Raw genomic sequence first — 23307 nt, 5'->3', positions numbered from 1 at the left:
TTTCAAATAATATGTGTTACTTCCTCTATCTCAATTTATCTGGTATTGATAGAATTTTGGAGAATCAACCGAAATTTTTATGTCTTTTAAATATTTTAAGCTGCTAATTATTGTAATTTATAATACTTTTACATGGTTTTAAAATATATCATAAATTTCAAAAAAAATAATAAGATAAATAAATTAAAATAAAAAAAATAACATGGAATGACCAAAATAGCCCTGAGAAGCAAGGTGACAACCGCCGGCTGCTTCCCAAGGCACTTGTATATATAGAGAATTAATTTACTTACTAAGAAAAGGAAATAAGTGATTAATATGAGTGTTTCACTAGAATATTCTTACTAATTGATATATAATTTTAAGTCTTAAAGAATAATAGAGAAAATAAGTTATTAATGTTAAGATAAAACATAAAAGAAATTTACAAATAATAAAATGGATTGAGTATTTGACAACTATTTATTACTATTTTTTAACGGTAATATTTATCCAAAAATTCAAAGGACAAGGAAATTTGATTGCAACAACTGCGTGTTCATTTTATTAACAGGGAAATTAGGCTCTAGAAAATACGATTCACATTATTTCAGAATAGATTTATTTTATTTGAAAATTAGTGTTTGATTGTGAAAATTCAAATTTTAATTTGAACTTGTGTTTTAAATTTGAAAAACAACTTAAGACTTATTTTCTAATTCACTTTTAAAATAATACTACATTCAAATATGAGTATTATTCCACGTATTGTAAAACATATGTCCAAAGACAACTCCATTTTCAGAAATTCAAATAAAATAAAAAAATATTTGAAATAAATTAAGGCCTCAAATGAAAAACATTGAAACATAATTAATTTTAATATTATTGATGAAATATTATTCTATGTTTTTAACTAAATGAAAATTATATTTAAATAAATTTTAAATATAAATATATATTTGAATACAATGAACCTTAGGCAATGGAGAATCTAATATAGTAACCAATGAGTGGCAATCAAGTTTGCCACTTTGTGCCATGTTTATAAAGATGACATTCCCTTTTTTTAAAAAAATAATTTAAATTTTGGAAGAAAAAAAAAATCAGAAACAACTATAGAATATTAATAATAATAATAATAATAATTATTATTATTATTATTATGAGGGGAAAAAAACCAAGGAGTGGATCACCTCTATTGAATGGGAATATATCTATCTACTTTCAACTTAATTAAGAGAATATTCCAATTTCCTTAAAAAAGATAAAATAGACAATTTAATGGAAACACAAAGAAAAGGCAGTAGAGTTGCGTCATAATCAGGCCAAGTTAGAAAAGACAAAAACTAAATTTATGAATTTTTAAATTAACCTTAAATAAATGAGTGTTTATAAATATTTAATGAGTATTTTAGTATTTATAAATAAGTGTGAGTTTAGTTGTATATTCACAAACGAATATGACGTGGTGATTAATGAATTGAAAAAACTCTCAAGTATAATGAAAATAGAATATTAAATTATTATTTTTCGTATACCTACACTTAAAATGTGTAGAGTTACTTGTTATTTGTGTTGGTAGAAGGTAACATGTACTCAATAAATAGTCAAATGTGCACAAAGTAACCCTAATACCACCGTCTCTCACAAGTGAGGTTGGGGTGTATATAGACCTTACACCATCTATGTAAGGCAGGGAGGTTATTTCTAATAAACCTTAACTTTTTTAAAATATGGGTTGAAAAAATGCAAGAGTAAAAAACTATGAAGAATATATTAAAAAAAGAAAAATAGTCTCAATAAAAATATTAGAGATAATCAAAGTAAAAGAAACGGTGAAGGATAAAAATCTTTTAACAAAATGAAAAAAAAAGTGAACTACCACTCACATTCTTCAATTTTGAAGCAAAAGTTGAGCTAAACAAACAACAACACAGCAGTAAAATCCCACACTAAGATCTGGAGAGGATACACTACCTCGTGGAGGTAGAGAAATTGTTTCCGAAACACTCTCGGCTCAAGTTGAGTTAAACAAATTCATTTGAAAGAACATTTCAAAGTAACTAAAAGGTTAAAATGAGATGCAAAACAAGAAAACATAAAAGAAGCCCAAAATTACAAAAAGAATTTGTTTTCCTAACTGGGGATCATTCAGTTGTTAATACATAAACCAAATCAAAACAAAGGGCACACTAGAGTGGCCTACAAGGTGAACCACAATTATACAGAAAACCAGGCCACCTGACACTTTTGAGAGATCGTTAGTAGTTCCGAATAAGACAGACGAGGACCTCCTACTTCCTCTGAGACAAAGGGATATAAGGGGGGGATGTTACAACGGGAATTGTGATGAGCCATATCATTGGACCTACAGTTGATCACAATATCGAGCAGGCCTTTTGAGATTTCCCCTTTTTTTTCTTCGTCTTGGGAGGTTGGAGGACGACCTTAATGGCAGCATCAAAGACTGCTTTCACATTCTGCAACAAGGACACATTCAACCAAATGCTTCAATAAAAGGTACGTGAAAAGATAAATGGTGCAAGAAATATAGATGCTGTAGGGGAAACATACCTGTTGTGTTTTTGAACTACATTCAACGTAAGATGGTGCACCAATCGTTTTCCTTAGCTCCTCACCCTTAAGGGTTAAATAAGAGATATCAAATGAAAATGGACAAAAGTACTCAAAAAAAAAAAAGCATTGTTCCTCAGATACAAGCAAAAACTGGAAGAGTGCTAGTTATCCTTACCTGAGCAGTAGTAATTGGCACAGCACCAGGATGGTCTATGAAAAATTGCTTATCATCCCGAAGATCTGAGTACAATACAGGATGTAAAGTAGGCTAGTTAGGCCTTGATAATTGGAAACCGACAATAGTAAACATATTAAACAGCTGAATAAACACACTGATTGACGTTAGCAGCAAAAGATGCGATACAGAATGTAAGGAGAAACTGTATTGTAGCATGATTTCACATGTTATAATGAGTAAAGGCATAGTTACTAACACAAGGTTGATAACAACGCTTTTCACATTCAAAAGAAATTAATTCTAATTATACTAGCGCATCCTTGTATAGGTACCTACAAAGAAAATCCATTCTTTCAACACCAAAGAGGCACTAACGAGAAAAGAAATAAAGGTGCGAACAAACACACATTTACCAGCCACCAATCATTCCACAACTTCAATGCCCAGATGGCCCACCGTTCTGTTCATTAGCTCTTCAGCAGCTCCGTAAAATCTATCTTCTTAACTAGGACAAAGTTCCTTCTATTTCGTGAAAAGAAGAGATCTTTACACCTTCTACCAGTGACAACCTAAGCACTATCAAGTTAGGCTATCTGTGCTACGGTAGCCTTATAATACCAATGTCATTTAGCACTGGGCCACTGGCGTATCTTCTTTTAATCATAGAGAATTTATAAGTATTAAATAAATAAGAAGATTGCAGACACTATTGATCATCGCCTCATGCAGATCAATGAAACAAACTGCAGATTAAATTGTGTTTAAATGAAAGCCTCACCAAGTTTTGTTCCAACAAGAACTATTGGGACACCAGGAGCATAGTGCTTCAACTCAGGAATCCACTGAAAACAATCAAATAAAAATAGTAAATTTTTAATGCACCGACAACAAATAGAAGGAATACTAAATGAAGAGAAATACATAATTAAACACTCACCTTCTTGGAGACATTCTCATAGCTGGCTTTACTAATGAGAGAGAATGCCAAAATGAAAACATCGGCCCCACGGTAACTCAGAGGTCTTAACCTATTGTAGTCCTCCTGTCCTGTTATACATTTAACGAAGTCAGACTCATAACAATTTGGACAGCATATAGTTGGCATTATTATAGGTAATATATGCATTGGAATACATTAACATGTCACAGTTACCAGAAGATTTAAACAATAAATGTTGAGCAATAAATAATTACCAGCAGTATCCCACAACCCTAGGTTGACAGTGGCTCCATTGACAACCACATTTGCACTGAAATTGTCGAACACAGTGGGCACATAATCCTGTCAAACAATTACATGAAAAGAGAAAAGCAAGTGATGTTAAATTCTTTTTTTTTTTGATAAGCAGTAATTGATGTTAAGTTTGGGAAAGATGAAAGGAATCCTTCTCAGAATATAAAAAAATTCTAGGAAGCATGGTAATTTGAGCAAACACCAAAGATTCAGTGCATGTGAAGTGAGTAAAAGTTTTTCCTCAAAACCACCAAAGATGTAAGTGAGACAAAGAGCAAACACCAGACAGTCGGATATAAATATCACCAAGTTCATATTGAAGTAAATTCAATGTCTTCTCTTCGTTACCTTTAAGACTAATTACACAACTTGATTTAAGAGGACCACATGATGAATTTGCTAAAGACATGATTCAATATGCTTCTAAATTTAGCACAAAAAACAAACAAACGTGTGAACCAAGAATTATTTGTGTAAAAATATCGAAAAAGCTGCAATTTAGCGTGCAACAATATATTAAAGCAACAGATAATGTAAAGTTGTAAGCCTGGCAATTTAGCCAAAAGATTGAAACAGGGCGGGTCACGTTAGCTCCAGACAGATGTTAAGCAAACACGTGTGGATTTTAAGTGGAGAAGGGTAAAGGGAAGCCCATCATCAATCGAGGACCGAAGATGGAAATACAAAAAAATCATGTGATCCAAGAAACTTTTTCAAAGGATAAAAACAACATACAAAAAGATCACGTAAACAAGGAAATTTGTCCAAAAGATCAACACAAGCCTACAACAAGATATTGTAGTACAGATAGACCTTCAATAAGCAAACAAATCAAAATACACAACAGGAACCTGTTGACATGCCTAAGCAAAAAGGCTGAGACGCCCGTAACTTCTTTTCAACGGGCTAAAAAGAAATGCACTTTTTTACGTGATTGTTATCAATATATATATATATTCATGAGCAAGTCCTGAAAAGAATCATATTAAGCATACATCAAAAATGAATTAGCACGGAAAAGAGGCAAGAGGGTGAAATAATTATACAATGTCCTTCCCTGTCCCACTCTCAAATCCTCCACATTGACAGAGGTATTTACACATTATTGCCACCACAGTACTACATTTACGGCTGAAAAGAAGAGAATAGAAAGAAAAACAAAGGAAGAGAAAATAAGGTGTGTTTTAAAAGGAAAATGTTTGATTCGCCAAAGTACCACTGCCACCAGGGCTTACATCCTCCGATCGCCTACTAGCCGCATGAGTTATATACCTACTGCTTCTATCAATGGAAAGACCGAAGCATGTCTCCCTATAGCTTTGACTGCCAGAGGTTGCACTTTGGAAATCATTTTCCAGGTTTGATGTAAAAGCAGGAGACATACAGCAATTACAAGCAGGGGCGGAGCTAGGGAGGCAAAGGGGGTTCATCTGAATCCCTTGACCTGAAAATTGTCAACTTTTTTTTCCCTATATAAAGTAATGTCGAATGCACTTGGTGAAAATCCTATTTCGGTCGCTGATTACAAAAGGTACACAAAAAGAGTCTTGATTGACAACAATGTATAAGAGTTTATCAACAAAATGACATCTTTTTCTTCAATATTTTCAGCAAATCAAGCTAAACAAACAGGAGAAAGAACAAAAAAAACCATTTCCCCTCATTACCAAACACACCCTTCAAAACGAAAAATTTAACAAGATGAAGCAAAAGGGGTTGATGAACAAACCGTAGGGAAAGTATTGCTTGTGTAAGAAATCAAAAGGCAAGTCTTTCCAACAGCACCATCACCCACTGTAACACACTTGATAAACCTGGAAGCACTCATAACTGTTCTTTTCTTGTTTGGGGTAAAATAAACGATGACCCACTTCTTATCAGATCTTCTTGAGAAGACCTGATCAATAAAACAAACAAAAACGTAACAATGTGATGTTTCTTGGATTTCAGTTCCTTTCAATGACCCATCTGCAAAAATGGCAAAAACCCACAAAAAGTTTGATTTTTTAGAGGAAAACCCAAACACAGAATTGGAAAAAAAATGGTGAAATCAAAAAGGGGAGAATGGAATTTTTGGGGAAAATGGGAAAATGGGAAAATGGGTGTGTGTGTGTGTGTAAATTTAGATCTAGAGAAAGAGAAAAAAATTAGTGGTAAAGAGAAAGGAAAGGAAAACCCATTAAGCTGTTTATAAATTATTGTGGCTACCTTTTTTCTTGCCGGAAAATACTGCTGTTGAATCGTTCCCTGCGGGCAAAAAAAAAAAAACTCTCTTTGTCTGTCAGCCAACGAAGAAGAAGAGCTTCTCTACTCTTTTAGTATTTGCTTATGATTGGCGTTCACGCTTTTCTCGCAACATATGATTGTCTTTATAGGGGGTAGAAATTTCATTTTCTATGAGATAATAGCTAAAAATACATTTGTTACATTTTAACTAGTTGTTATTCTTTTTTCTATTTGAACTTACATATACTCTATTTAGATAGTTGTTATGTACTGATTTATAATGTATCGTACTATATTATTTTGTGTTGTGTTATATTGTATCTACTATAATATTTTAATGAATATAATATATATATGTCACTATATAATGTCACATGTTAATAATTTAAATGATAATAAACATATGAGAAAAGTAGGATATATGATAGAGCTATAATAGAAATATAGGATAAAGTCTAAAATAGAATTATTAAATAATAAATAAAGATAAAATGAGAAAAAAATATTAAAGTAACGATGCGATCACATCGAATTGATCTTTACACAAAATAAGAATTTTTATCGTTTTCTAACGATGAATTTAAACGATATGATACAATAAAACTTAAGTAACAATCAAAACAAACATTATATTTAAACTAACAATACAATGGATAACAACCATCCAAACAAGGTGTTAGTACATGGTGATAGTTGAGGTAGAAAGAGAAAACAACTAGACAACTTCGGGGTGTGTTTTCATACATAGATGACAATAGTTCAAGTATAAATTTAAGTAAAAAAAGGGAACAATGGATAGTTAGTCTAGATAACTTCGATGTGTGTTATAATACATAGATGTTAATAGTTCAGATAGAAAAGAAAAACAGTGGATAGTTGATCTAGACAACTTCGAGGTGTGTTATAAGACATAGATGATGATAGTTCATGCAAAAAAGGGAACAACAAATAGTTAGTCTGGACAACTTCGAGGTGTATTTTAATACATAAATGATGATAATTCAGATAGTAAAAGGAAACAAAAGATAGTTGTCAAGATAGTTTCGAGGTGTGTTGTATACATAGATAGTAATAGTTCGAATAGTAAAATGGAACAACGGATAGTTAGTCTAGATAACTTTTGGTGTGTTGTAATACATACATAATGGTAGTCTAACTAATTTTTCATATTTGATTAGTCAAATATAGAAAAATAACTTCTCAAATGAGGAAAAATAAGTTTTTCAAGTGATATTTAATTTGAAGCTCATTATTTCATCTCCACTCTCATCTTGTGACCAATCCGACCCTCCATGCCTCACCCCACTTCGTTTTCATAGTACTTTTCTAGATTCATATTACATAGACACTCTTAGGACATATATTTTGTTATATACTTACTAATATTTATGTTACTATAAAAATTTCTCATTAAGGATAAAATTAAAAGTCTAATTCTTTTTTGAATGAATCAAAAAAAAATTAATATTATCACATAAATTAAAATGAATTCAAACTGGTTGAACGTGTGATATTTCAGGATTGCATGCAATAAATTGTATCTTCACATGAAAGTGTCAAGTGAATTAAAGAAAATCTTACCAACCGTTGCTTCTAAGAGACAATAGATATTTATAAATACCATGAAATGTCATGACGGGATGAATAAAAAATATATATTTTTAATTAGAGATTTCAAGTTCGAATTTTCGGTATGAAAAACAATAATCTTCCCCCTTAAATGAATTTACAAATGACTTTCATTTCATGTGATCATAGATTTGATTTTATTTCTTTGTAACACCTTCAATTGGTATAATATTGCATTTGTTAATTGGCCATTGCTCATTATTAAAGGTATGACAAGATCAGATTATCTTTAAGTAAAGTTTTCTCATTTTATATTTCATACTATTGTTATTTGATTTTAAAATAAAGTGAAAAATTATTTAAAATAATTTTTAAAAAAAAATTGTGGTCAAATGGGTCCCAAAGAATTTTGATGGGGTCAATTGGTCAATTACAATCCTCTCATTGTATCCCTAATTGTGTGAGTAATAACAATAAAATATGACAAATTGACTGCTAAGAATGGGAAAAAAACATATCTTAGTGGCAAATTGACATTAATTGGCATTTGTCTCCAAAAAGTAGACAAGATTCTGTTCATCCGTGGGGACATGTAAAATTTAGCTCAAAAATTTTAGTAACTCAGTTAATTAGTTATCTGAATTTTCATTTTATTGGCGAGAATTCGATTCTTTATTTTTACTTTTCTTACGTACTCCCAAGTTTTGAAGAAAAAAATGTAAAATTTAGCTCAAAAATTTTAATAGCTCAATTAATTAGTTATCTGAATTTTCATTTTATTGGCGAGAATTTGATTCTTCATTTTTACTTTTCTTACGTACTCCCAAGTTTTGAAGAAAAAAATGTAAAATTTAGCTCAAAAATTTTAATAGCTCAGTTAATTAGTTATCTGAATTTTTATTTTATTGTCGAGAATTCGATTCTTCATTTTTACTTTTCTTACGTACTCCCAAGTTTTGAAGAAAAAAAATGTAAAATTTAGCTCAAAAATTTTAATAGCACAGTTAATTAGTTATCTGAATTTTTATTTTATTGGCGAGAATTCGATTCTTCATTTTTACTTTTCTTACGTACTCCCAAGTTTTGAAGAAAAAAATGTAAAATTTAGCTCAAAAATTTTAATAGCTCAGTTAATTAGTTATCTGAATTTTTATTTTATTGGCGAGAATTCGATTCTTCATTTTTACTTTTCTTACGTACTCCCAAGTTTTGAAGAAAAAAATGTAAAATTTAGCTAGCGTTTAGCCATAGCTTTAATAGTAATTTTTAAAATTTGCCTTCAAATATCTGTTTGAACATGAAATTTAACCAGATAAATTTTGATCTTCAAATATTTACAAGTTCTTAATGAAACTTTGAAATTTTCACTTACAAAACTTTTATTTTAAAAAAACAAAATACATATCTAAATACAACTTCAAAACTCAAAATTTCAAATTTTAACTTTAAAATCTACCAAAAGGGAGTTTAGTTATTTTTAAATCATGAAAATGTCGATATAATTATCATATGATGTGCTTGAAAATTTCCAAATCATTGCACTGATATCATTATGAAATTTATTTACAGTACTATATTGGAGTGTGATATTTTATTTTATCTTTAATAAAAGTCTTAGAATTTGAGTTTTAAAAAAAATCACACAAAGAAATATTTTTATTCCTTTAATGAATTTATCCTGCTAAATTTAAATTAATAGGGCGATAAAGCTTTGAAAATGGATGATAAAATGTAAAATGAAATTGATTGTTATAATTTTTAAGGGTGGTTGGGTTGGTGCACCTGATCATATTATAAGGGAGGCCCGTAATCTATTTTCCCAGTCAATGTCTTCTTAATCGAGCTTGTCACATCGAACTTGTTTAATACGATTTACACATTTTATATGATTTGTGAGCTATTGCATAGAAGTGGATTGATTCAGTGCGCACTTGAAGGATAACTACTGCGAGTTTTCCCAAGGATTTCTAATTTTTTTTTTTTTTTTGACTAATTACCTCTTTATTAGAGGCATTTAAGAAATATTTGTGATCGAGTAAATAACTTTTTTTATTGTTTTTTTTTTCTTTCTGGATTTTGATATGGTAGAGCCTGTCTCCAAGTGAATATCATGTCCTAACGAAACAAAAATTATTCAAAAATTCATTGCTTTTATACGTGTTGCAATAACCACAACTAAAAAAAGAAAATTTGTTAATTGCAATAACGAAATACATGCATCGAATATTTATATTAAACCATAAATATATGATATATATTTATACATATATTTTTCTTATTTAGTTATGATTATCTACATTCTTACTTCGTTAAGTCATTTAATCATTAGTGTCGAATTATATAATTCTTTGTACACGTCGATGAAAATTTTGTATCCACCAAAATGTGGGTTCCTAACTTCATTTCATAAAAAATCATATTTGTGGGAAGTTTTTTTTTCTTCTTAATTTCATCTGATATTTAATATTCAATTTGAAATATTTGATTAATTTAAATATGTACCTCTTAAAATTTATTAAAAAATCTTAAAATTTATTAAAAGGGAAGTGCTCCCTCCCCAAATATATAGCTTCTAGCTACATTAAATTGACAATCCGATCAGAAACGAAGCTAGCATGTTGATAATGAATTCGACAGAACTCAATTACTCCGATAATTGAAACCTAACTCAATAACAAGATATAGCTATCATTAAATATGCAGTGTTGTTCTCTGTTGGAATTGTCTCTCTCTATGCACACCTTGGTCTATTTATGGTTATATGGATGTAGGGTAATTTGCTGGGTTGTCAATAACTTTAGCTCATGTTTTATATTAGTGAAAATAAATGGGAAATAGACTATTTGATTAGATATGTGACGAGCGTAAAAAGGATTACAGTTAACTATCGAGTCAGTCAATATCAATCAGAGTAAAAACTTGTTTGATCATTCAAAAATTAATTTTTCTGATTCGTCTCATTCGCATCGAACTAATAGGTGTCTGAAATGATCTGTCTGTGAAGATACACTATACATTATATTCTTGTTTAGTACAAAATCGATAGAATTTAAATTTTATATATTGACAATTCAACTTCAGTCAGAGTAAAAATTTGTTTGATCATTAGAAAATTAATTTTTGTATTCATCCCTTTCACATCGAACTAATAGGTGTCTGAAATGACATGTCTATGAAGATACACGGTACATTATATTTTTATTTAGTACAAAATCGGAAGAATCTAATTTTTATATATTGACAATATAAATAGTTTGTGTACTATTATAGACAATATAAATAGTTTGTGTAAATGCAATTATATATTCCGAATTTCCGCGAGCCATAATTAATTTAAACTATAGTAATGTTAGCTAATTAACTAGTATATATTTGTCTGTTCGCATAATTTTCCCATAATTTTATTAATAAAGGAAAAATATCCTATAAAGAAGCAATATACCAAAAAGTAGAAAATCTACAACGTAATATGATTAGCTAGTTTAGTGGTTTTACGAGAAAGAAATTAATATAAAAAACCTATCAATATGAAAATTAAGGAAAAGTGAAAGTATTTGTGAGGCGTTGGTACAGAGTTGCATCAACTATGGATATAGACTATGCTAAGGAAAAGGCTTTTAGTTTATTGAGTTTTGGGATTTAGTATAATTTTTTTTTACGATATTTCATTATGAAAGTGACACGTTTAGATTGTTCTTATTAAAACAATTAAGAAACTCGAAATAATTTATAGTGTTGGTTTCATGTTTCGAGTCATGCTTACTTTCCTTAGCCAAACGAAGCAACAACAACATCATGTTCACTGAAATCTCATAAGTGGAGTCTGAAAAAGATAGAATATAGAGAGAAGAGTAAAGTTCACTGATATATGCACTACTTGCTGTTGCCAATCAAGCTTGGCAAAAATCCAAACAAATACCGCCATATGCTAGGGAATGTTTATCAATACACGAAAACAATCTTATGAGGAAAGAAAGCAATCCTATATCTACCCAACACCTATATTTTCATTTCAAGTGCAACAAATTAAAGTATTTACGAAAAAGAGATTACAGATAGTAAAGAGAATATATCAATTAATAAGAAAAAGCAGTGCATGTATAACGCTAATACTACGACTAAAATAATGCTTCCAGGCTCCCATCAAACCTAAATCCACCGAAAAGTGGATCAAAGTTGAACTACCTACTACTCTAATCCACGACATCCATATCATCATATTTAAGATCATATCCTCAATAATCTGAAGTTGTATCATATCGTATTAACATCTATGCTCAATACTCCATCGGTTTATCTCATTGGGTATACATTGGAGTTCAATAAAAGCTTCAAATTATATTATTTGATAGATTAGCATTGCTTAAAAGACATGAGGCCCATTAGCTCAGTTGGTTAGAGCGTCGTGCTAATAACGCGAAGGTCGCAGGTTCGAGACCTGCATGGGCCAAATGTTCTTTTTTTGGTTAAATTAAAACAGGGTGAGTAAAAAGTTTTTGTTTATGAAATAAACCAACCACCATAAATTGACATTGTGCTTAGCTTACAAGCACTTGGCTTTTAGGCATTTTGTATTTACCAACGCATAAATAAGCCAAAAGTACGTAAACGTCAGTTTTACCAACTTATAAGATTACTAAAAACGCCATCAATATGTACAACTCTGGTAAACCAAAAAAAACAAGACATCAAGTAGAAAGCCAAACTCAAATCACCCCATGCAATAGTAAACACAGGTTGGACATTTGACATTTTCTCAGTACAACTATATTTCACATTGAGAAGCAAGGTCAAGGGTAACAAGTACTAGTTTGATTATTATTTTTTTACAAAAAAGGCACTATAAACCCCACTCCCAGAATCAAATTTCATCAATCTGCATCATTTCTTGACTACCAACTGAATTTGTTGGCCTACAAAGAAAAATAGTCACATCCCTATGATATAAGCACAATTATGAGAACAATAAGATTTGGGCATATCATCACTTCTTGTCCTCTTGTTGTTCCTTGTTCTCATCATTCTGCTATGATGAAAATAGACACAAGTGAGATGGAATGCTCATAAAACAAAAAATATACAATGATGTGTCTCGTTACGTCCACACAAACCCAAAGAAAACATGAGATTCACATTAAAGTGTGTGACAATAGAAGAAGCTAAGTACCTATTGGATTAAGGAATATGACACAAAAAAGAAGGCACATAAATCAGTATAGCATCATTCACACGCAAGGTAATTTAGATAGCTGAAACTAGGAAGAATACAAACTCCATATTCCTTTTGTTGCCTTCCACCTCATTGGTCACCTCTCCTTCTTGCCTTCCGTTTCTTTCGGAATGATTCGGCCCTAAGGGTCTATAAAACATCGTTACTTCAAGAATGATCTCAGCTTAGTCTAAAAGTATTTCTTCGATTCTTTCATCTTCATTTTTTTGGATCATTAGCAAGGTGTAAAAATTGAAATGCTCAAAGTATCTAGTAAAACAAAAGGTGTTCCCCCTGACCCAAAAGAGAGTTATATACATCATCACTTTCAGCCAACTAGTCTGCACAAAAAAAAGACCCTTGAATTCCCTTTTAGATACACATTAATACACAACGCAGTAGGTGTGCGTGCATATGTCTGGTGCCACAGTTCTTAGATTAACTTTCAAGCTCTAGACTATATTTCTGAAATTCAAGGAGCGTGTCTGTTTTGACATCTGAAAGAACTAACATTTAACTTAAAGTCACCACTAAACAATGCTGATACATTGTTAGAAATCTACAACAAATTGACCACATAACATGTAAAAGACACAGATTAGAAATAGACATGGCACTACAACAAAACATTAACATGCTTTTTAATATAATCTTATCAGCCAAATTAACTCACCGACTCAGACTGGCTTTGCATAGAAGCAAGTAAACCTTCAATTGAAGGGTCATTCGGATCAACACCTGGAAGCTGGGTAGCAAACATACCATGAAATGAAAATCAAAGGAGATATGAAGTTTGATACCCCTAGGATAAAAAGATACTTTATGATCATACTAATAGGAGCGTCATCTTTTACTCAGCATAGAAAACTTACTGAAGCCAAAATTGATGACACGAATGATTGGTCTGCCAACAATTTAGTGACATCTGTCTCATCTTTTGAATTGTTCTGTACGGACAATTGAAGAGCTGCAAGCATAAGTAGCAACAGAACATATCAGAAAAGCATAACTTAGCACCTTTGCACAAATAGCTGATAGTGTAAGAAGAATTCTGCACAGTTACAGCCATTTGTAGCAATTAAAGTTTTGATAGCACTAACCAAGGTCATCTAAGAGGTAATTAACAATGACTTGTATTTACACCTTTTGTCATTTAAAGATCATTTGGATGATATACAGGATGGCAAAGTATGGTAAAAAGACAGTTCTTCAAAAATATATTACATTTAAACTCTGATAATCTTCTTATTTCAAATACATTATGCAAAGTGCAAACTATTTAGAAAATGAGAGGGCAATTACCAGAACCTCCTCAAGTGAGAGACAGGCACATATTATAGAATGTATGTAACAGAAGTTGGTAAAATTCACCATCTACTAGAAATCAATTGAAAAGGCAAGTAAAAAGAACTTGATGTTACCAGTTTCAAAAACTTAGACAAGTAAGTCTATGAACTAATGATATAAGCCAACAAAAGAATTTGGCATGCCAATATAATAACCAACCTAGTAGCAACTCCTGATCTTCAAAATCTGCTTCTGACATGTCTGTGCCTCTTGTAGCAATGTCGGAGGAAGAATCATCCCTCGACATTGCAAGTGCTTGTTGTAACAGGGCAAGATCATTATCCTGTAAGGGATCAATTTATTGTTCAGAAGTTACTTTAATTGGGGAGTAATAAAAGGCCAAACACTATAAAACCTACAAGCTTTAACTCATTTTCTTGAAATTTCTATCTCTACAAGTTTCTCTGCTAGGTATGAGAAGATAAAATAAAATTTTAGACGACATCATAGTTACATATAAGTATGCTCCATGTTAACAGTCAATGGTTGAGGGTACTGGCTATTGTCTCCTTATATGTCATTGGGCAATCCTCACTTCGTGAGCTAACTTTTGGGGTGGAGTTAGGCCCAAGATCCCCCTTTCTTCACATGGTTTCAGAGCAACACTCATCTCTATACTTGGTTTACCCAATGTTGGGCCCATCTTATATTGTCAATGATCCAAATGCCCTAGGCGTGTGGAGGAGAAATGTCAGATTCCCACATTGCAATAAGGATATGGATAATTGTCTCTTTATACTACCGCCTTTTGGGCAATGTTCATATATTCTTCACACTCGAGAAAATAAAGGATTCAAGTAACATCAACTACTACTACTCTGTCTCAATCCCAAACAAGTTGAGGTCGAACATATGAATCCTCACTGGACATGTTTCTCTTTTAAGCTCAACAAAATAAAGAATTCAAGAAATCCCACAAATCAATTTGTTCATGATCAATAATTGGCTAACAAGTACAATCCCTCCTATTCTCCTTCCCCCACCCCCTCAAAAAAAGGAAAAAGAGAAACAGTGTATATACATGCAAGTTGCAACCTTCCCAAACTTGGGCAATCAATAGGCACCAGGACAATGTGGAACTTAACGCCTCACACATAAGGCTTGGTCTTCCTGACATACTTGGTCGTGTGTAAAATCCCTACTAGATACTCAAATCTCCATATAGTCCCAAGCTCCAATAGGCCGAGCAACATTGGAGACAAGCCTTAATGATTGCCCGTAAAGGGCCTATCATTTAACATACATATGTCATGTGCCAACAAAATACAAATGGAACCCCCAGTCACCAAAAATTAAAATGGCAAACAAAAAATTAACATTCGAAAGAATACCAGTTTCTTCTTTTAATCTACAATTTTTCAAATAACTCAAAAGGTCCTCAGAAATTTCTAAAATAGTGAGATACCAACCAGTAGATCAGCTGCCTTGTTTTCAGTTTCAGACCTTCGGGCACTGACATTTTCAGTCATTGTAACGTCCTGGGAAGTTGACTGCATTTCTCCTTTTTCTTGTTTTGCAGCTTCTTGTGCAGCCTTCTTTGCTGCTGCTGCTTGTCTAGCCCTTTCCTCCTCCATTGAAACTCGAAGTGCCAGAGCAAGCTCAGGATCCAAGTTAGGATCAACACCAAAATCATAGCCAGGCCCTGCACCAGCAGTAACTGCAGCATATCTATCTCTAGACTTAACATCTGCGGTAAAGATAGGACTACTGCCAATTTCAGATGAACAACATGATATGTTATGAAGGTTATCTGGTTTAAAGTGAAAGATGGTAAAATATTGCTAACAACCTCATTAGCACATCAGAAAGTTTTCTAGCCCCAGGAGGAATATGAATGATGTGACTGTTATCATTGTTGTTAACTGCAGCAACTAATGCCTCAAGCTTCTCAGCCTTCTTCGCATCTTCTTGACCAAAATCAACAACATCTAGAGCTACGCTATGCTTCTTCAACTTTCTTCCAATCATCTCCAAGACCCTCTTGTCTTGTTTAACAGGGCTGAACAAATAGTAAACGTCAATACAGAGACAAAAAAATCAACAGTTGAGGCAGCAATGACTACTCAGGAAAAAGTCATCACCTGCCAGCAAAAAGAATGATCCTCTGCTGCTGCGTTTTGTTTTGCCGATGCTTCAGAGCCATCTGTGCCACCTGGAGTCCAGCAGCCAAATTCATCTCACCACCAATATTTAATCCTGAAAAGGTAAGAAAAAGGCCAATCACATAAGAAATTGAAATGGAACTATTAAAAGGAGATTATTAGACAATGTATAGTTAAAAAAACATCTGAAGATGACAAGGATGTGAGTATCATATAGACATTATAGTCAAGTATACACTAGCTTTAGGAGAATCTTAGTAGCTCAGTTGGTTGGCAACCTGAATTTTCACCTTGTTGGTGAGTATTCGATTCTCCACTTGTAAGTCCTTCCCCCATTTTCTCTTCCCCCTACTAAAAAGAAAAAAAAGTAAACACTGGCTGTGGAAACGCTTTTCTCATCAGGCCAGGATCGACAGCCGTTCGACCCGAGGAAAGTGCGTTCAGATTCAAAATCTTCAATGTCTTGGTCTTTACCTTTGCTTCGAGGGACAAGCACTGCATCTACACTAGCTTTGAGATTATCTTTCCACAGCCATCTTCTTCAGTTGAATAAAATTCAAGTACTAGGGAGGCATTGGCTGTTCTATTGTGATTGCAAGTACATCAATACAACATATAAATGAATAGTTAATAATTGAGGAAACCCAAATTGAGGATCTTACTGACTTTCTATGCAGAAGTTCACAAAGAAATCCTCAACTTTTTTCCCAATCCTTTAGGCATTACCAGTCCTTCCAGTTCAAACTTTGGGCTCTTATTCATTACCGCTCTTTCCCTCTACCAGTTTGTAGTACTAATGTGTTATTACAGATATCACATACCTGCAGGTCTTTATCCTACACCCATCGTTTCATCCTAAGAAAGTCAGCCTTCTCATTCTGTTTTGTTTTGTTTCTTTCATTTGGATGGCATATAAAAGCTTCCGCCTCTGCCTTTGCCAAATAAGGGACTAAAAATGTCATCAGACACAGTGTAGGAACAGGTTATCTTTTATTACATATTATTAAGCAAAAGACACATTTTCATTCTCTCTCTTTTTACATATAGCACATAGCTGCAAATTGTTTGGATAATTTTTAAAAATTTATGAAGGGAAGCCTTGGAGTAACTGGTAAAGTTGCTGCCATGTAACCAGGAGGTCACGGGTTCAATCCTTGGAAACAGCCTCTGGCAGAAATGCAAGGTAAGGCTACATACAATAGATCCTTGTGGTCGGGCCCTTCCCCTAACCCTGCACATAACGGGAGCTTAGTGCACCTCGTTGCCCCTTTTAATTTATAAAAAATTATGAAGGGTATAAATAGGTTTCGTCACAAATGACGTGGTGATATCAGGAAGATTGGTAAACTAAGTTGCGAGGACTCTTCATTTTTGTTGCCGCACCCGTGTCGACACGAGACGGGTGCGGGTGAGGGTGTGGGATACGTGTGGGATTCGGTCAATCCACATCAGATACTTTGACCAAGAGTCCATGGACAATCCACATCTGATATATCAGACGGGTGCAGATGCGGGATACGTGTGGGATTCGGTCAACCCACATTAGATACTTTGACCAAGATACTTTTCCTATTGGTCAATATTCGTTCCTTCATGTTTCAAGCCAAACAGAGAGATGTTAAATATTCAAGCGATTGTGTTCCGACTTATGATAGACAGTAGCAATGATCTTTAAGAAGAGTTGGTGAAAGGTCTTGAATGACTTTCTTTTTCTTTTCTGAGGGGAAGAATATCTTTATCTTTATAACTATATTTTTATAATATTGAATATTTTTAGCCGAATCACCGCACCCGTATCCATACTCGGGTTCGTATCCTCAAATCTTAAAATTTAGATTTTGCCGAATCCGACTCTCGGATTCGCATCCGTCTCAAACACCCGCACCCGAGTCCGAGCAACTTAGTTGGTAACCCTCTTATGTAAATCTTCCAACGGAGGACAAAAATGTAATTGCACAAATGGTAAAGAAGGAATAGCCTGGACAGGAAGAAACAAGTGTCTTTAGGCACACGCAAGTGACCACCAACAAATCGAGAGTACTATCTAGAAAAGCAAATCTAGAGTACTATCTAGTAAAATTTGGATAAACCTTTGTCAAGATCCTACAGAAGTGGCACTAGAACCACATAGAGTCATTACTCTAAACCAATCACTAATCTTCCACACTTGTTCTAGGCATCATAATCTCAAAAAGTTCTAGTAAACCTAGATTCCATTAAATCTAATGTCAAGATAGCAAGCTGCAAAACCTATAGAAGTGATTTTAATGGCGTCTACATAGTAATAAATTACTAAGAATAAAAGCATAGCCATGCAGAGAAGCTTACCGCGAATGCAAGATAACTGTTCTCCAAAGTCACTGGTCGGAGTGACTAATACACGAACTCCTTTGCCAGCCATGGTCAATGCTCCAACTGTATTCTCAGGGTTTGACTGCAAATAGATTAACCAAATCATGACACAATGGAACAGTCAAGAGTATAGACTCGGTGCTTACTAAAAGGTAAGACATTGCTGAAATACACTGTAACGCCATTGAGTCAGCTATTCACAGAAATCCTAAGAAGAGTAAAACACGTGATCAGTAGGTGTGGAGGACCACTGCACCCACCACTTAGTGATAGTTCACAAACTTCGTATAAGTATATATTTTTAGGAAAATCTTCAACTATATTCACAACAGTGTTGTCAAAAGCTCATTTGAGGCGCACTTAAGCCCAGAAGCTAAGATGCAAAACATGTTGAGATTAAAGCATCAAAGCACCTATGGCGGGTGTCTCATTACCCATGGGCTCCCTCTTGAAAAGTATATCACTAACCAGTAACTATTGCAGTTAGTAGTACTTTTGTCAACTCAACAACAACAACATACCCAGTGTATTCCCACAGGTCGGGTCTGGATAGGGTAGAGTGTATACAGACCTTACCCCTACCTCATGGAGATAGAGAGCTTGTTTCCAAATTACCAAGCTCAAAACACATAACAAGGTAGTTTAAAACAGACAATACAGAGGTAAAACAAGGCAAATAAAATAATAGAGAAAGCGTAACATACCATACAAAGCAGAATAATGCGATAAACGAAGCACAAGAAACAACAGGTATTGATAGTAATTGGACAACACGAAACTACGAGAATAATGCTAATCAGTGGCAAATTCAAGATTTCTGGAACATGGTGAACCACAAAAAAAAAAAGTAAAAAAATGTATTAAGTGGGAGTTGATCTCTAGTCCTCTAGGTAAAATACTCAACCTTCAACCAACTACACCATTTGGCATTCTTATAGCATGGGTACCAACAGATAATATTATACCAATTTTAGAAAATATATAACATAAATTACCTAGTTTTATGGAAAGTCATGGGTTTATGCCCCCCAAAATTTACACTATAAATTCCCCACTGATGCTAATACTATCTACCCAAGTCCCAACACGCTGCCTCACAGGACAGCGAGACAAAACTGATACACTTTTTAGTCAGTTCATTTTCACAAATTAATTGTTGTATGTATTTCTAGTTATTGTTCTTGAATTAGGATCTATCGGAAACAATATCTTATCGTTGTTGTTCTTGAATTACATATATACTTTTTTGTAATTTCTACATTTGCCCTTTGTCTCATTAAACTCTACACTATACTTGGTCCTTTTTTTAAGGTTCACTTCTCGTTTTGATAACACTAATACATAGCAATTTGTATAACTCGAAGACAATCAATTATGGCCAAAAAACCGTCAACAAGCTTGTTGAGAATATAATTAAATAATAAAAGTGTGCTCTCTCTAACAGGCTCTCTATCTCCATGAGGTAGTGGTAAGATTTGCGTACATCTTACCCTCCCTAGACCCCACTTGTGGGATTTCACTGGGTATGTTGTTGTTGTTGTTGTCTTCTCTAACAGCTTAAACTTTTAGATGAGATGATCACCACTTTAACATGGTATCAGAGCAGGCAGAGGTCCTGAGATCAAATCTCACCGCCAACCAAATCAAAAAAGAATTTTCATGTGCTTGGCCCATGAAAAAGAATCAGACCATCACGTGAGGTGTGTGTTGAGAATACAATTAAATAATAAAAGTGTGTTCTTTCTAACAGCTTAAGTTTTTAGATGAGATGGTCACACACTTTAACAAAGCTATTCAAATATTGAATAAACTACCTAGGTTTAAGCACCACAAATGAAACTAACAGCATCAGATTGAGCTTCAAACTAGGCACTATACTTGGTCTTTTTCTAAGGTTCACTTTTCGCCATTGATAACACTAACACATAGCAATTTGTATAACTCGAAGACGATCAATTATCGCCAAAATCAAGCTATTCAAAGGTTGAATAAACTACCTGGGTGTTCGCGCCACAAATGAAACTAACAGCATCAGATTGAGCTTCAAACCCTACACTAAGTATTTTTTCTAAGGTTCACTTTTTCTCATTGATAAGACTAACACATAGCAGTTTGTATAAGTCGAAAATAATCGGTAATGGCCAAAACACTACCAACCTGGGTTTTAGCACCACAAAATAAAACTAACATCAGATTGAGCTTCAAAAGCTACACTACACTTGGTCTTTTTCTAAGGTTCACTTTTCGCCTTTGATAACATTAACACATAGCAATTTGTATAACTCAAAGACAATCAATAATGACCAAAAACGCCGTCAATAAAGCAATTCAAAAGTTGAATAAACTAAGCTACCTGAATTTTAACACCAAAAATGAAACGAGGTAACTAACAGCGTCAGATTGAGCTTCAAACCCTACGCTACACTTGGTCTTTTTCTAACGTTCACCTTACTCCATTGATAAACACTGATAACAACAGTTTTGTATAACTCAAAAACAATCAGTAATAGCCAAAACACTACCAACCAGGTGTTTAGCACCACAAATCGAAATAAAAGCCCAACATTGTGCATCAAACCGGTCGTCCGGGTAATCACCATTACGCATCCACTCAGAATTATCAATACAGATCATTATAGCCTGACAGAAAACAGTTACGAAAAACAGATAAGAAGATTGTTAAATAGAAAACGAAAAACTCTAATTTGCATAACCGATTTTACAGATTGAACTGAGTATTCACAACAACAAAAAAGGGAGAAGAATCTGACCTCCTCCACCATTGTTAACTAATTCAGAAGATTAAACTTCTGCAGAATCAGTTGGTTTAAGCATCAAAGGAATTCAGGTTTACTTGGTGAACAAGTAATTTCTATCTGGTTATATAGTAATGACTGAAGAAGATTACTGGGAAGTGAGAAGGAATATTTGTTCTTGTAGGGCATTGTTGGTTATTTACACATTTCATGGAAAATAGCATGATATAGAGTAGTAACACATGTCCATTTGAGCTCATATTTTAAAAAAATAAAATTCATTTATTTAAGGAAAGATTACACAAATCTTATAATGTTAATACTTAATTACATTCTATTTGTACTTTTTTTAAAATTATAATTTTAAATTTGGTGGTATATACATTCCAAAATGTCTTGATACATCGCGTAAAGTGATATATCTGATCGATACATCGAGTAAAGTGATGTATATGATTGTTACATTGCATAAAGTGATGTATTTGATGTTCCGATATATCACGTAAAGTGATATAACCGACTGATACATCACATAAAGTGATGTATTTGAGAATATGAGAGATTAAGGATTTTTGTAATTTTTTCAAGTGGTAGAAAATTTTAGAGAATATGGTAAAATTAGTTGTGTATTTATGTAACTTTTCCTTTATTTAATTTATATTTAAAGAAGTTGGATCTTTTATATTTTAATTGGATAAATACACTTTTTTTTATATATAAGTATAAATGGAAGAAGAAAAAATTTGGAAAAAATATTTTTTAGATCAATAAGAACACACCTAATACACCAACAAAGATCGTAATAAGTACTCCTGCATCGTTTATCAAAGGTAGCTCACACAATTTACCCACTCCTATATGTCTACCTCCACCAACTCCTATATTTTGAGACAATATTGAATTCCAAATTCAAGTCGGAGTTTGGAGTCGGGATTAAGAGTTAGGTTTTGAATTAATAGCTGGAGCTTGAGTTGGGAGTTGGGTTTTGGATTGGAGTGGAGAATGGGATCAAGATTGGGAGTCGGGTTGTAGGTCGAGAATTGTAGTAGAGGATAAAAGTCGAATTTTAATGGGTCGTTGGCACAAATGCCCCTTATTTTGAGAAAGTGATTAATTTGTAACTCTTAAATTGATGATTTTTAATTTTTGGTCCTTCAGTTTAAGTATAAAAAAGTGATTGAAAATATAATTGGCATAAAAAAATTTGGAAGGCACAAGTTATGCCTTATGTCATGCCTTGTATAAGTTTAGCTTCAACACATTATGCTTAAGAAATTCATAGCCTACAGTTATTCCTACCGAACTAATACCTATAGAGTCAGAAGTTCGGTTCTATCAGTGGCGGAGCTAGAATTTTTGTAAAGGAGGCTCAATATTTAAAGAAGTAAGTCCAAAAATAAAGCAAAACGAGGAAGAAAATTAACCTTAACCTGCTAAATTTAACTTGTTTTGTCAAGTCACATATAGCGTTTCTTCTTACTTTTACCTTGATCCATTGAGTCTTTTTTTAAAAAAGTTATGATTTTTTTCCTTTTATATTGTAGTGTTCTACTTTATTTTTATTTTTTAAAATTAGTGTTCGTACAAGTATATGTTACTTTGAAAATTCTCAAGATTCTTTAAAAATGTGTAGGGATTGAGTTGCTAATATTATAACGCATATTAAAAAGCTAAATAAATGGCATTGCCGATTTTTAGTTCATTTATTCAATTTACAAGTTTTTTCATGTAAAAAATAAAAGACAAGCGATAAAAAAATCAAATAGGTTTAGTTT

General features: G+C 33.0%; 2 protein-coding genes and 1 non-coding gene across 7 annotated transcripts; 1 reads left to right on the top strand and 2 right to left on the bottom strand.

The window, feature by feature from the left end:
* Positions 1-2097: 2097 nt before the first annotated feature.
* On the bottom strand, positions 2098-6313 carry LOC129895655 (rac-like GTP-binding protein RHO1). 2 transcript variants are annotated; one of them, XM_055971385.1, is made up of 8 exons: positions 6180-6313; positions 5701-5939; positions 3932-4019; positions 3675-3784; positions 3516-3579; positions 2735-2799; positions 2557-2622; positions 2098-2462 (listed from the first exon to the last, which is right to left on the bottom strand). In XM_055971385.1, exons 2-8 carry the CDS (start codon positions 5797-5799, stop codon positions 2361-2363), a joined length of 594 nt encoding a protein of 197 aa, XP_055827360.1. In that variant the 5' UTR covers positions 5800-5939; positions 6180-6313; the 3' UTR covers positions 2098-2360. The 2 variants fall into 2 exon arrangements, with proteins under 2 accessions (XP_055827360.1, XP_055827361.1); XM_055971386.1 differs by having other exon boundaries at positions 5701-5868.
* A 5829-nt stretch (positions 6314-12142) lies between these two features.
* On the top strand, positions 12143-12216 carry TRNAI-AAU (transfer RNA isoleucine (anticodon AAU)). The gene has a single exon. It is a non-coding gene; the product is annotated as a tRNA-Ile (tRNA).
* Positions 12217-12433: 217 nt separating this feature from the next.
* Positions 12434-21720, bottom strand: LOC129896423 (26S proteasome non-ATPase regulatory subunit 4 homolog). 4 transcript variants are annotated; one of them, XM_055972319.1, is made up of 10 exons: positions 21548-21720; positions 21303-21416; positions 18753-18858; positions 16404-16518; positions 16112-16321; positions 15732-16029; positions 14482-14605; positions 13848-13942; positions 13649-13720; positions 12434-12792 (listed from the first exon to the last, which is right to left on the bottom strand). In XM_055972319.1, exons 1-10 carry the CDS (start codon positions 21557-21559, stop codon positions 12751-12753), a joined length of 1188 nt encoding a protein of 395 aa, XP_055828294.1. In that variant the 5' UTR covers positions 21560-21720; the 3' UTR covers positions 12434-12750. The 4 variants fall into 4 exon arrangements, with proteins under 4 accessions (XP_055828294.1, XP_055828295.1, XP_055828297.1 ...); XM_055972320.1 differs by having other exon boundaries at positions 12434-12789; XM_055972322.1 differs by having other exon boundaries at positions 12434-12791; positions 13654-13720.
* Positions 21721-23307: the final 1587 nt, after the last annotated feature.

The sequence above is a fragment of the Solanum dulcamara genome, chromosome 7, assembly GCF_947179165.1.
Source record: "Solanum dulcamara chromosome 7, daSolDulc1.2, whole genome shotgun sequence".
Classification (NCBI taxonomy): Eukaryota; Viridiplantae; Streptophyta; class Magnoliopsida; order Solanales; family Solanaceae; genus Solanum; species Solanum dulcamara.
Note: the sequence above shows the minus strand (reverse complement) of the source record. Positions and strands in the feature narration are given on the sequence as shown.